Raw genomic sequence first — 17,004 nt, forward strand, 5'->3', positions numbered from 1 at the left:
TGTTATTTATTGTGATACATATTACTAAATTGCCTTAAAGTGTTTTATTAATACTACAGATTGTAAATTTTCTAATTAAAAAAAAATAAAAATTGAATATTTATTTTGGAATTTCAAAGAATTGTATTTACATAACAATAATCATTAAGTTAGTAATTATTATTTAACCAAGACAATCATGTATTTTTTTGTAAATTCAGGTCCAAAAAGTTGTATTGATCTTTTAAATTAACACTCTTTGTGTGTTTTGTTTGAAAACGAATGATTATCTCTGCAGTTAATAGTACCAAAAAATGATCTGTCGTGGAAAAATGAAATAGTGTTATTTCAATTATGTTTGATATTTATATAACACAAACTCAACTTAAGCGGATCCATAAAGCAATATAGTTTGATAAAAAATTATTTATAAAATTATTTTTAAATTATTTACTTACACACGATACCTCCTAATATACTAATACTACAACCTAAACTTTACCTCCCAGTGTGTAATCTTAAGCAGAACCATAATTTACAGTAGGTATAGTATACATAGCAAAAATGTTTGATATATAAAATGTATGATAGTAATTTATTTTTTGGCCTAAAATACAATATTTAGCAAATTAAAAATTTCTGATGTGCATGATAGATATAATTAACTAAATATCTTATTTTTTAAATTATGAGAGTATAAGGATTTTAGAGTACCTAAATTAAGGCTGTTTTCTAATCTAAAAATATCAGGATTACATGAGGTATAGGGATCTAACTTTTCAAAGAGGCCTTATAATAGACTAATTCTATACTATCAAATTTTTAAAATATTTATTCTAAAACGAAATAAGCACTTGTAATAGTGAAATATGTATGTTTTAAGAGAAATACACAAATTGATAGACACATCAACTAAATTATTTTCATCAAACACTTTCCATAGATTCAAGGTACTAAAATTTACTTTTGATAGGGGTGTTATATAAAGTTAAGTACACTTGGAAATACAAAAAATCAGTACAGATAAATGTATCTAAATATTATGTTTAATCATAATATGTGGAAATTAAATTTCTGATGATTTTATGATGTTATTTTCAATTTCTATATGAGTAGTGACTTGTGACTTAATGGTTACTGATTTGAATCCATAAAGATATAATAAATTAAAAATATTCATAAACAAATTTATAGGATTCAATAATAATTTTAATATAATTGTAATAAAATCTATTTATTACAATATTTTAAATTTTATAATTAAATAGACAAATTTTATACTGCATAAAAATTAAATGTTGCAAAACTGAAACCATTGAGTTGCCATGCCTTCCATACATAATATTATTAAGATTTCCTGTGGATACTCTGTGGTTTTTTTAATATGTTTAAAAAATGTATTATTAAGGTTCCTAAGTGGTTATGTATATTTTTGATAAAAATGTGAATTAGATATTACTTAAATAACATTGTAATACATATTTTATGGTTAATTATAAATATTGTATTTCTTACGGTTTTCTTTAAGCAAAAAATGTTTGGTTATAAGTTTTATTTTTATAGTATAGTTCTCAAATAATTTTACTGCATCTAACTTACACCACATCACGGGTATATAGTTAGATAATCAAAATAATAAACTATAATATGGTTCTTTTATAATTATGGAAATTTAATAATTGACACTATACTATAATATAACTTTTTAAATTTGATATATTTTGTACTTTGTTTAATAGTTATGGTATGGTACTACTATGATTATAGTATTATATTTCTTTATACTAGAAAAGAAAGTCTTTAAAAATAATAAAACATATCTTTTGTTTTTAATATATTTGCCGAGACTTCAGAATCCATATTCTATGGATAACATATTTTGACAATATTTTATGCTTCTCACCGACCGACCAAATATATACATTAAGCTATTTTTTCATCAAAAAGAAATATTTTCTTTTGAAGTATCTATTGACGTTGAAGAGAAATTTATTTTATAACGAGAGAGATGACATATTTTTACTTTATACTTACAAAAACCTAAAAAAAAACAGCTTAAATTAAACATGGCCGTTAGTTATAGATGTGGATTGAATGTTATAAAACGAATGGTATTCCAGAAAAATAACAGAAAATTTAAAAATTTTTTTTATTATTAAATTTGGTATAATACGGTGTAGTTGTACGGTGTAGTCATCTAAATTAAATTGGTTGCAAATATATTTTAGATTGTGTTTATTATACTATTTATCGTTTATGAAAATATAATATTTTTTTTTTTTTTTTTGTAAATTGAATTTCATTATTTTAGCTGACGACCAACATGGTTCACAGTCGTTAAGCATTTTCCAGTTTTGTAATAATAATTACGTTGTACATTTTATATATCATAAAACTGATTCATAAATCGATTGCGAATTATTTTTCCTCGAGGTAATTTCACAGTCTTTTCCATAAAATAAACATAATAACTATAATAATAATTTAATACACAAATAGACATCGGGTAATCAGCAGAAATCCATTACATTTTTTTTACAGATTCAAAGATGAAATAATATTATATCAGTAAACACCACAGAATTCCAAATACTATCAGAGTATAAAAACATTTAAACATCGTTTCAATGATCAAACGAGAGATTTTGAACATACATAAAGACGCACGTGGCGTTAACGATTAACCGTAGGCACAGTTGTGACATAATTTTGTTGAAGAGCTGCAACTTTTTCCGTCGTTGCAATTCTTACAGAAGCGAGTAAATAATAAAAATAAATGTGTTTTTGCCGCATTGTAGGCTTATACATTTCCTAGATAATAATAATATAAACTAACAACCAATACGAATTTATGTCTTAACGAAATAATGAATGCACTGGTGCAATGATCAAATAAGTCCATTTTATCAAAATTTTTGGAAGACGACAAGAACCTACTAACAATTGATAAACGAATTTAACATAAAAAATCAGTGTCATGCTATGTGTAAAAGTAAGACATAACAAATAAAATAATTTCTTTTGGTATTCATGATAATGATCTCTAGAAACTGAAAAAAAAACTTGAAAAATACAACCATCTGAAAAAAATCACTATAGGCAGTCGTTCCATTCAAAGAAAAATATAATAAAAGTCCAACTTACACTTTCAATATACGATTTTTATAGTAAATATATTATTTATAAAATATTGATTTTTTTATATCAATAATTTATTCAAGCGAATTGCTCACATCATGAGTTGCCAAGATACAAATTCAATATATATAGTTTGCTGGTTTGTTTAAATTATAACATATAATATAAATATTAGCGTATTATCGAAATAAAACGTCTAATGAATAATAGGATGATTAAAAAAGAAATGTCGAATAAATAAAAAGAAATATAAATTTAAAAAATGTATCTCTCCATTATGCTCCAATCTATATAGATTGTACAAATTTAAATAAATTTAAAAAAAAAAGGGTTAATCGTGAAGGTCACTCTGCTGTACTGTAGGTTAGAAGTGAATTACTGTAATGGATGGAATTCGATTTGAATCCAATGATATTATATAATTATATACGAAAAACGATTCTGAAATAATTTTCAAATTTTCATGATTTTTACGTATGTTGTCAAAATTAAAATTTGAATGCTTATAAAAAAAAAATCTGACTATATATTTCTTATATTTTTCTACTACAGTGTAACAATATGTTATGAGCCTTGTATTAAATTTTCAAGTATTTCTACCCAACAAATACATTTTTATCGATATGAGTTTAAAAGAAACTAATAGTGATCGAAAATTGCATATGCTTATAAATAAATGTATGTTGTAAATTATCAATAATAATAATAAAAAAAGGTAAAATAATAAAAATTATGACTTAAATTTAATAAACATTTAGTCAAGGCAACCAACAAAATTAATAAAAAAAATTATTATTAAAATTTAATTTTAAAGCATGCTTAGTATTATATCAATAATGGCTATTAAATTTTAGAATATTGATGTAAAACAGGCGAATTTTTGCGTTTCACATTTGCCCCTACAATGGCAACTATGATGCACCTTGCCTTCTTGTTGTTAAAGCCACTATTTCCCTAACACTTGACTCTTTCGCTTTATTGACCTCTGGCATGTTAGTAAAAATAGATGTAGCTGATTGAGAGTTGAATAATTGAACAATTCCTTAATTAATCTTTATTTATTTGAAGTCGATTTAACTCATTTTTTTTTCTGTGGGAAATTCTATTCACCGACTCTGATGGAATTTTATCCACCCTATGAATTTTTAACTCAAAATAATTTGCATATTTTCATGTAAAAAACAATTGTAAATTTACTTTCTACTTTTTTTTTTTAAATTTCCAATAACACCAACTTACGAAGAACCTTGTATTATATATTTTAAAGTATTTTGACCAACATAAATTATTTTATCGACATTATAATTTAAAATAAACTAATAATAATCAAATAATCGGGATATTCACTTATTGTGTTCCTCAATTTTCTTGATTTTTCGTTTTGAAGATTAAGTAATGATTTTCAGCTACATAGAGTACATCGGACTTCTCCAAAATATAGTATACTTAATTTAAATTATAGTTATCATCTTATAGGTAAGTAGAAAAATATTATCGTTTTGACTTTTTACTAACCTGTTAATTATATTATGGATTATGTCTTGGAATTTTTATTGCAACTTCATCTATTGAATGGGGTTGTTTACCTGGTTTATCGGTGTAAAAAATGTCAAGCTTTTTAAGATAATTAACTTTTTTACCGAATATTTTAATTTTAATTTATAAATTTTTTTAGTATTATAATACATTTTCATTTATAAGTTTCACGAGTATTTGAACGAAACTGCATAATATAATAAAATATTATACAATTTACCGACACCGATCACAGATAAGTAATTAGTATCGGCTAATATCTGCATGACTATTGAACATGCACAGTAGATCGATTAAGTATCATAGCTCACCACAGGTTATTATGACAAGTAGCTTCTATTAATAAAAATCATACACGTATCATTTTGTTTCTTCGTCTGTATGTACAGATTACGAAACAAGGATCATACTACTAAAAATCCGAGTCTATTTCCTGAAAATGTATTTATATTGTGTAATTACACGATATATAAAGAAAAATTTTATATCCATTTCACGAAATAAGTCAGAACACGAAATGGATGCGATATATATATATATATATATACTATGTTGATCATCTAATTATACTAGACTAGGTGGTTTTTTGCAAGGCTCTCGAAAAATATATTTATAGATTTTTTTTTTAGTAGAAAAATATCGAGTAGCGTACTGTGGTTTATTTCCACATTTATATCCTAAAAACGAAACAAAAAAATTTGCACCTTTCTGACTATATAGTAGCTGAAATTAACAAGACATTTTTCAGAAAGGAGGGAGGGAAATTTACATTAATTGTCGTTTCTTATCAGAACAATGCGTCACTATCGTTTCGAAATTGTCATTAAATATGTAATACTATTATATACATCACGTCAGCTGATAAAAATAATAAATTATGAATAATACTTATTATCATTATTGACGTCGTATAATTATGACAAAATAATAATATTATCAAATAACATTCGTATCAACGTTCAACTTGAAGCAGTTTCATCGAACCACTCTAATGCGGTGAATTCGCCTTAAAATTTCAATTAGTTGACGTGCAGACTTTAAAATAATATCCCATCTTTATTCGAGCTCTTAGGTGTACCCGTTTTTCCTTTGACTATACATTCATTAGCCTAAATGTTAGCATTTAGTGTCAATATATACCTCATTGGAGATAGTCATGGACGATACATCTCTAAAACGCTTATCGTCTGTACGAGACATCAAGAATATATTTTTCTCTCGGATACGACATTAAGTAGATACTGCCATTTTATAAATAATTCAGATCTACTACACTAACAGTCGTATTATATTATATAGGTACCTTTATCGTCTGAGATCGGCATTCGAACTATAACGATGCATTCGTTATTTCGTTGGCACTTGATTTTATAAACAATTTTTAACGGTGTTTTTTATGCTCATCTTTAATTTTTTTTTTTCATAAATTATTATTATGATTTAAATATAATGATATTTTCGTGCCCTTGGTTTTATTCGTATCAGCAATGAGATCATTAAATACACGTGTTGTTTCATAAAGCGACTAGATGTTTTTTTTTATTTTTACTGTTATTTAGTATCTTTTAGAGGCGGAACACTCATTTAAAAAAAAAGTCATAAAACGATTACCATAAAAATGTTAATCGTAGATACTAATTTTGACGTTTGAAACACGGTGCTACAGTAAATAGGACCAATGTTGAACCTTATGTAGATAAATATATTAACTATATATTATTTATTATCATACCGAGATAATAACCTAAATCTTATCTATATATCTATCTTAGATGAAAACCCAATTCATGTACTGTAATTTATCTAAATGTTTTTCTTATGTTTTAGAAATTATTTTACTTAATTTTAAGATTATTATAATTATGTTACTGCCTACTGGTAATATTTACTCTTTTCGTCCATGTTGTAACCGTTCGTTGATAATGACGTTCAGACGACAAAAATGTATAAAATATAATATATACATATATTTCTATTATATTTTTAAATTAAAGAAGAAATAATAAAATCAAAACAAATTTCAAATACCTTACACAAATATAAAATTATAAGATAATGATATGATAAGCCTGATACATATTTTTGATGGAATATAATTTTAATTTTAAAATACTGTTTTTTTATTAAAAATCTATCTTCTTTATATATAAATTTTATTTATCTGTGTTCAAAACTGACCAGAAAATTAATTTCAAACGATATATTTTCGCGTTCACTCACAGTTCAGTGAAACATACTCGTAAATGTGCAATTCTCAATGTTGTTGTGGGTTGTTTCGTATTTAAAAGATGACAAAACTATTTAACTATATTTCATGCAATCGTGAGTTGTCATATAAAGCCGTCCGTTTCCGAAAACGAGATAAATAAATTTCTGAAAACGATAAGTTGTCAAAAAAAAAAAAATCAAAAATGGCCGCATTCCAAATCACTTTTCCGATACACACTCGTTGCGAACAGAATTTTCGTTTAATCTTATTGTTACCTATTGTGTACACATAGTGTGTGAACATAGTATTGTTAAATAAAGTGTTTTCTCTTCAACACAATATAGTATCACGAGTCAATAATTTCATCTTCTCGACGACTGGTCAACATAACATTATATATATATATATATATATATGAGTAATAATAACAACCTAATGGTCTAAGATGTCGATAAAACACGCGTGGCCATATATCGATCATAATATATTTGGTGAACGGGGGTCAGTCGTACAGTCGAAATGTTAAGTATGGACATGGGAAAAATGTCTTGCACAAAAGTTGCTGCCATAAATCACGATGCCCACAGAAGGTTCGGGTAGCAAGTAAAATATATCTGCGTAAAAACATAGATACGCCAAGGCATTGTTGGGTGGGAAGGGTGATAAATTTTAGAATAGAAACGTGTTCTGATTACGACCCTATACGAGCTTATTTTAGCGCCCAACCATTTCTGTGTTTTGTATAGGAACACTATTATACCTATACCTTATAATATTATTTGTATTATATAGATACAGGGTGTTTATAAATTGTTATAGTTAAGTTATTTGTAGCCATAAGTTAAGTGCATATGAGTTAATTATATTGGATAACAACTTTAGACTGAACTAGCTATTTTTTAATATGATATGACTAGTATGTAACTATTTAGTTACTTAAATAAATCAGGTTAAGTTAATTTTTTACCAGATGTAAATCCCAAAAATTTGAAGTCAATTACAAAACTAAAATAAGAGCAAGTATATAACCATTCTCTTTATAGGTTAGCAATAAATGTTAAATGTAACTCATTGAGTAGCTGATAGATTATAAGTAATAAAAGTGTTGTAGATGAACGAAGTGTTATTGTACCAAATAAATTGTATGCCTACTACCGGGCACTAATCAAGTACAATAAAGTCAAACATATATTTTAAATACGTACCTATAAGTAAGTTATTATATAATCTAAATAATATTATTATAATATTTAATTATGAAATAATAAATTCAAAATAATATTGTAATAAAGCAAAGCAAAAAACTTAAAAAATGCTTAAAATTAACTTCATCAATGAGTGACTCACCATTAAAAACGAAATGTGTTAAAATTTAATTCAATGAATTTATTCACTGCACACAAAAAACGATTATGAATTAAGTCTGGCAGCCTATTATTACACCTATTTAAAATTCAAATTTCAGAGATCCTTTCTCAGTGCAACCTTACATGGTTGTACGATGGTACCTACGTACAAATGTCATGTCTCAAACTAACATGGTTCAGGATCTATTTCAATCAACTTTTCAGTCAGTACAGATTTGATTAGGTATACAAATCGCTTCAATAACAATGCTTGTTTGTGTGTTTACATTGTTTAAAATGTTTAAATACGATGTTTTACTTAATGAATTTCTGAATAAGTTTATAATAATCTGAATTTAGTTATTGACTATAAGTAATGCGATAGGTTGAATTACTCTTTGTTAATAATTAATTTCTCTAAATTTAATAGATGAAAACGTCATTGAAATTGTAGATTGCCGCTTAAGCTTAAGCTTAACCCCCGCCATCCCAACAAAAAATTTAATTGCGGTTACTGGTTTTAAATCAGTCCGCTAACATATAACAAGTATGACATTTTCACTGAATTTTTATATTGGCATTAACTATATTTGAAAAAAATTTCATGTTATTTATACTTAATTTGAAAATCGAAGTATTATTTTGATAACTTATGGTGTACATAGACACGAATAAATAAATAAAAAATCCACATCATAGTTAAATCAATACATTCATCGCTCCAACCAGAATCTAAAAATTAAAATAATGAAAGCGAATAAGTCACTCTGCTGTACAGTAGGTTACAAGTGGGTTATTGCAATTGATTGTATCAAATTTTAATTCAATGTTATAATAATGAATATAATATGTATCAATGTTTACGAAAATCCCTATCCATTACAGCCACTTTAAGTTCCTTATAATTTGTTTTCCCTATGTCTTCTATGATCTGTTCCATAAATGGTGTTCTTGGTCTACCTCTTCCAGCTTTTCCTTCTATCTTCCCTTCTATTATCGTCGTTATCCATTCATTGTGTTTCATAATATATCCAATCCATTTTTTCCTCTTTTCTCTGATTATCTTCCATATTGTTTTCTGCTCGTTCATTCGTTGGAATACTTCTTAATTCTTAACTCTTCTCCAACACCATATTTCAAATGCTTCGATCTTTTTTCTTTCTACTTAGTTATTCATATTTATATGATATATAATACTCGTATAATATAAAGTATTTTTTATACGTTACGAACGACATTAATTATTATTGTCATTTATAATATAAAGTATACTCTAAAAAAATATATATATATATTATATGATCACGTGATAAATCATTGTTCTATCTGAAAAATATTACAAACAATTATGAACAAATCCCCTATGTAACGTCTTAAAATATAGTCTCTTCGTAACAGTAGAAAATATCTCAATTTTACAATGTATTTGCATTGTAATTATTAATTTTTAATACCATTATTATCGTTTTGTTAATTTCCAATAATTGTATTTATTCATATAATTTAATATTATAATATTCTTAAGCTTAACTTATTGTTTTTCATTATCTATTATTATAATATGTTATTTATATTTTACTTGCAATATAATTTATACTATTGTGGTACCTACTATAAATCTATGTGTCAAATATTAGAAGAGAATATATTACACTATATTATGGTATTTTGTTGAAATCGAAATAGTAATTTTATTCAGTAAAATAAAGACAATTCTTATTATTCTATAGAAATAGAAATAATGTATATCTCCAATTATTTCAAATTCTGAGCGAATTGATGAATGTATTGATTTTACAATGATATTAGTGTTTATTTTGCCTTAATTTTTTTATCAATAAATGCCTATTTTAACTGTAAAAATTCAATTTTTTGAAAAAGTTCTGTTTTTAACTTTAAGGGTGGTGTTTAGCAGTTAATCAACGCATTTTGAGTCATAAGTAAAAAGTGTTCAATAATTTTAAAATTAATAAGGACAATTAAATATAAACAGTGAAGGTTTGTCATTAGCTCGTCCATAAACCAATTGGTAAATATCAAAAATAGGTTCACATTCATAATATTTTTTTTCAAATTGCATAGTTTAAATTCATAAACTGTTTAACTTTTATAGTTAAGGTTTGAACCAAGACTTTAAACAGGTTTCAGTTCTTACTGATATCCGATTATCGGTATTTATAAATACTTAGTACCAAATACTGTTACTTATGAAGTATATTAAGTATGTTTATTTTATTTTAGCTGCTTAATTTTTATAAAATGTTAAACTTTTATAGATGAGGTTTAATAATTTCAAACAAGGTGTCACGTAAATAGTTAATTCTGCATCAAAAATCTAAAATCATACAAACACAGTTTTTTTTATATGTAGTTATTTTAAAGTTAAAATTTGGATGAAATTTCTTATTAAATAACCAAGAAAAACAATTTTATTTATATTGTAGTTTAAAAATATTATTCGTAAGGTACGTACTTGAAATATCTAAAAGATAACTTCTAATTTTATTATAATAGTTAATGTCGCTAATGACTTTTATTAATACTTTTTAGTGAATTTTATATACTATGAATGACTGAGTAAATCGGGTACATAATGAATCTGATCTGATTAATTTTGAATTTATTTTATAGGTACCAAATTTTTTTTTTTTTTTTCGAAATAAAAACAATATTATTAATATAGCATTGCATATCCTATACTAACAAACCGTCTCTACCCAGAATCGTTTTTTGTGTACAATAATATTATATAATTTAATTTAAATTCAATACCATCCATTACAGTAACCTACTACTGTAGAGCGACATCCACTTATCCGATTTATTTATTTTATTTTTGAGAATAAAATACATAAAAGAGTTCAAGCTCCTATGTATGAGTTCAGTTAAATGATTTGTTGAACCTTGTTAAATCAATGATTTCTTGATACGGTTGTACAACAAATATTATAGGTACTTGATGCCAAACAGATAGAGATATATATCTATATATCTACAGTTAATATCACGATTTATGACATTACGTATTATCATACCATTAAAATTAATTGATTAGAGTTACCTCTATGAATAGCTTTCTAAACATTCTAAATCTTGAGCCATAGTTATTTTTATTTTTTTAGGTATTCATTCTAAAAAGTTTTAAGTTGAGTCTATTAAGAAACAATTAAATCGCATTATTTATCAATTTTAAAGTTTCTATACAGTAATAATTACTAAATTTGAAACAAGACATTCTTAAAAAATAATAAACAAGACTATTGTATTACGAACTTGCTGTAACTAGAAATAAATTTAAATCTTAATTTAAATTTAAAATAACTAAATAAAAATATTCAATACCCACATAAAAGTACAATTAATTCATAAAACTGAAGTTTTATTTACACAATAATTTAAAAATATAATTTAAAGTTAATAAAATGTTGAAACTTATGTTTGGTTTGATGTTTTAACGTTTTAAAAGTTGAAATTTAAGGTGTGTGTAATAATATGATCAATATTTTTAACCATTTTTATAATCTTATAATGTTTTATGGTACTTACGTTTAACACTACATAATATGTAAGATATTTAATTCCATGACATTTAGTTAATTTGATTTTATTTTTTTCGAATCTCATTAGAGTTTAAATTGAGTTTTAAAAAAAAAAAAATTATAATTATGAATGCGTATTTCATTCACAAAAAACAAAAACGAGAAGAAAATGTCCAATGTTTATATTTATTTCAAAACAAACATTGATGAATAATTTGGTATGTCCTCATAACAATATACAGTTACCATTTATTTTTTGTTTAATTGTTAAAATGTAATTAAGTACTCATTTATATGCAGTTCACATAAGTTCCGTTCACATAATGATAATTTTGCGGTATTAATAAAATTGTATATCTACATAAAATTAAATGATATAATTTGGACAACTAAAAAACAAAAATATGTACTATTAAGAAATCGTTTAATTATTTCTATAGTATTATCATTAAATCCCCGTTATTAAAATCTTTCAGACATTGATTGTTGTTTAGTATTGTTATGGTAAGGTGATTGACAATAATGCACTCAACAATCGATTAATATAGACGTAGTGGCTTTTATAATAATATTGAGAAATTAATTTCAAATAGTATTCTGTTGTCATGATATGCACGCATTACAACACTAAACTCATAATATACATCGGCTTACTATAAACTGCACTATTTATCTCATCAACTCAAATCCAAATGGTTTTGAAGATAATATTATGCATTAATATAATCAGGTTCATCCGGGGAGATTTAGAAACCCATTGAAAATAGAAGCTGTTCGTTACTCATAATTACAATAATCTAAGAATTGAATATAAGAATAACTATTATAATAAATATAATATAAAGATTTTTGGTTTATAATTATTATCAATAAAAATACTTTCATGTGACATAGGTTAATGGGAAAAGTTTATGTTATCTTACTTAGCAGACTTAATTCTAATCAATGAGAATAATAAATATTGGCAAGTTTAAAATCATTAGGTTACATTTTTAAAAAGTATTTATTTGTATATTTTTCTAATATTTACAGTTTATTTTGGAGATTTTGGCGTTTTTTCTGAATTATATTTATGTATCTATGAAGCTTCATTTTTATGTATAGAGAAAAAAATCATGTATGGCTAAATGCTTAATCAATCGCGACAATAACTAAATGAATGACTAAAACTTTAAGAGAAACACCACTGGACAGTGCTGGGCGCTGGCTCATCAAATGCGTACATTATGATATTAATTGTCACGTCCACACATTCATAATATTCATAAAATATATAGTATAATCACTTCTGTACAGTGTTTTAATGATGATTCGCAGTAATGCAACAGTAAATTTAAATATCTCAAAACAATATGTATGAAAATGAATTTTTCATCATAAAAATCATACATCATATTAAGTTCATCTGCCTAAAAAAATTCCAGTTATGGCTAATATATTACTAGACTAGAGGTGAATTGTCTCATTGTGAAAATATTTCTTATATATACCATTGAGTGCCTACCAATATAGAATACGTGGTAGTATTAAATTCATTACGTGCACAGAAATTACGTATGACGTGAACCCTAATAGAGATATTTCGAATTGAATATCGAACGTACTTGCTATTTTACTCGGAGAATATAATATTATTAATATGATATCATGGTAATAATATTATTGAGCTTCTAGGTAGTTACATAAATTTTAATGCTGATTCCTGATGTCTCTACTCATCATCAGAGAAGGTGCTGCTAAGTGCATAATATTATAAGCAAACGACCGTTGTAACAACCGGAAAATTCTAATTTTTATGAAATTAGTTTTTCATGGAAGAAATATCTATATTATATAGTAGATAAATCATAAAAAGACAGTTTATTATTTCCGAATTGTTTCATTGTTTCAAAATGAAATATTTCCCGCCATAAATGCTAAATGAGATAACGAATTTTTTTTTTGCTCCTCTTAAACAATAACAAAAAGTTAAGTTAATTTTTTCTATTTCGATCGAGAGAATGATGTCTCTTAAATCCAAACTATAGAATTATTATTATTATTTTGTTTAAAATAAATAAACGTCCATGGTGACGACAATAAAAGCTGGAGTAATTTAACAGATTTTAAGCTTAAACCAAACATTAATTACAATTCTTGTAAATTTTATCATACAGATCCCTGATTATCAGTTAGGTACCTGTTTAAAGGACTCGATTAAAAAAAATTGATCGGGACAAAAAATTTCGTGTAGGATAGTTTTTCTTCATTGTTTGAATTGTTAATTTACTGGCTTATCACACCGTAAGCTAACGATCTATCTGTATTGTAATATGATACACAACAAAATATAATTATCTATTCCTTTTACAAATTGTTGTGTCTAATCACCTAATTGAACACTAAAATATAAAATTTTTTTGATCTTCAATATTGAACGGTGATTTCAAATAGCAAACCAGATTTAGTTTGTACTTTAGTTGTTTTGATGTAAGTCAAAATGTACTATTTGTAAGGACTTCTAAAGACCTTGAAACTTTTGCTTATTAATAAAAAGTTAGTATATTTTACTACATATTATTATACAAAATTAAATTTTCAATATATTTTTAATCCTATTTTGTGTTTATGATTAGACGTGGACATAAAAAAACATGGATTGCTAAATTTTAATTTGGGGGTGGGGAGCGGCTAAATACCCTTCTGCATCCCTTCATAATTCCCTTATATGTGCCAATATTAAGATAGACGATTTTATTGATTCAAATACTTCGTCTATAATTTTAAAACTGTGACTAGGAAATTCTACTAATTCTACTACTACAGGGAAACAAAATTGAAAGCTTTGTATAATAAAATATCTAAATCAGGTTATTCGTTAAAATTAAATTTTATAGAAAACTGACCATATTGCTAGGTATATAATATATATATATATAAATTATGTTATATAATTTGCTATAAGTATGTGTGTGTAAGTACAACAAATAATTAGTCCATTATCTCGGTTTATATTTGTTGTGCGTTGCGGATATGACTAATAATACAAATTTTGTATATAATAGTCATTTATTGTTAACGGTATACTCGTAAACCATAATATTATTCACTAAACGCGTCTACTCAGCGTTTGAAGAAATTATTGAATTTTGTATCTGTAATTGGTCCGTGAATGTTCTATCACTTAACTATGAACATACTTAAACAGGTACAGTTGTGTTATAAGATACCTAAACCTGACTTAAAAAACCAAAAAATGTAGTAGTTCTTAAAATAATGATTGTCTTACATAAAATAATCGCTCTATTGTATGTTCTTTAGATTTCACGGGAGCTTACTAGTTCAGGTCGTTGGATTCAGTGACGTGAAAGTTTACTTATCAATACCAGACATGATAACATAATATACAAAACCTACTTATTGTGCTAAATAATTAACTAAATGTACATATAATTAATTTTCTTAACATGAATTTTCTATGATTTTGAAATAATTTTATACACTACAACGTCTTATATGCATCTATCTTATTTTTATTTTTTTTACATACAATAAATAAATTATCTATCTTTGATAAACAGTTTTAAAATTACTAAGATATTTATACATACATAGGTACCTAGGTATGTTTTTATATAAATATAATTTTACGAATAAATGCTTAATGACCAAATTAACAATCATCAATCGTAATCACGTAATCATTAATACAGATGATATACTCGAACAAACAAATAAACTTATGTTAAGAAACCAAAAACTTTAGTAGCGCTCAAAATAATGAGTGTCTCGTATGTACGAAAATCCCCATGTTGTAGGTTTATTAGAGTGCACATCGATTTCACCAGTTTAAGTCGTCAGACTTAGTGGTGGCTCAGGGTTTAAACTTATTTACCAGACTAAACGATACAAAATATGTCTTTTGATGAAAAAGTAATGAACAAAATTCAATTTTATTATTTTTCATACGTGGTTTTAAGCTTTCGGATTTTTTTTAAAACAAACCAAACACTATTAAAATCACAAGTCGTAGTATAATGAATTTGTCAATTAACTGTAAACACAATATAAACCAAGGGTAACCATGGCTTCAAATTTGAGCAGTGATAGGTAGTTACCTACACGTAGGATGTTTTTTTTTTTGTACCTGGAACTTAAAAATTAGCTTACTCACCCAGATAACGACGCTCAGGCAGAATATCGTATACTTCAACAGGTTTATGTGTTTCTCCAATTTGGTTGCGGCTTTTGCCAGAGCGTTCTGCGCACTCACCACGGTCATGGTTCTTCCGTCTTGTCGATGCTATTCTCGTTTTTATGACAATGTTCTTTTTTGCGTTTTCTGTTTTTGATTTTGTCGACTTCTTTCGTACAACCGTCGTTGGTACGCGAACAAAACAAACTACATTGGTCCAACGCCGACAAGTGGCCCGATAACAGTATAGGATGTAGATAGAAGGTCGTAGGTATGTTATTTACACTACACTGCAGCCGCGCCTAAGTCTCGACATTCCGATAACGAAACCGTCTTTATCTTTTCACCACGAAATAACATTTTACGTACCTATCGCATACGCCTACAATTACCAACACTAATAATTATAACAATACGATATTATTGTGTGACTAATAATATTTGTTGTAAGATTATCGGTCTGTGTATAATATTATTGGTTTACTCGTACTGTCATAGGCGACATGCGCTCTGACATATATTTTTAATAATAGTGTAATATCGATATTTATTGACTTCGAATACGGTTACTTCAACTACTAAGCAAGCATAATATGCTTCGTCTGTACGAACAATTTTAATGTTGGTATAGCAATTATTATTATTGAGTACGAATAACACATGCGATTTTTAGGAAGACACAAAAGGTACGATGAAACCTCTAAGAACCAGACAATCTCTGGTACTGAAGTCTTTTCCACTGTCCTGGTGATTTGGTTTATAAAATGTTTTTATTCCCGAAAAAAAATTCCACTACATTAGGGTGTTCCTTAAGAGAGACCCCTATGTTATAGTTAAAAAACAAACTATAATATCTGGCGCACGAGCAAAAATATATATTTTTATATTACCCACCTAAACCACCTATCAATTTCAATGATGAATAATTAAATTAATATTTTATTAGTTTTCATTTATTTATTTATTGACTTTGCTATTACACTTGTTGGATAAACACAATATCCTTTTATGTGCCACGAAAACTACTCAAATTCATAAAGTAACCCTCAAAAAATATTAGTTGGTGACCTTGGTATTTATCAT

At 26.0% G+C, this 17,004-nt stretch overlaps 1 protein-coding gene across 1 annotated transcript in view; it reads right to left on the reverse strand.

Annotated features, from left to right (window-relative positions):
* LOC107165321 (tetraspanin 2A) overlaps window positions 1–16,162 on the reverse strand; it is a 216,158-nt gene extending 199,996 nt beyond the window's left edge. Inside the window, exon 1 of the mRNA XM_089224324.1 lies at window positions 15,901–16,162. Coding sequence (XP_089080450.1) covers window positions 15,901–16,008 — 108 coding nt within the window. The 5' untranslated portion in view covers window positions 16,009–16,162. The remainder of the gene's footprint in view (window positions 1–15,900) is intronic.
* Window positions 16,163–17,004: the final 842 nt, after the last annotated feature.

This window comes from Diuraphis noxia, unplaced genomic scaffold, assembly GCF_037042655.1.
Source record: "Diuraphis noxia isolate RWA-SAM2 unplaced genomic scaffold, SU_Dnox_SAM2 contig0003, whole genome shotgun sequence".
NCBI classification, from domain to species: Eukaryota; Metazoa; Arthropoda; class Insecta; order Hemiptera; family Aphididae; genus Diuraphis; species Diuraphis noxia.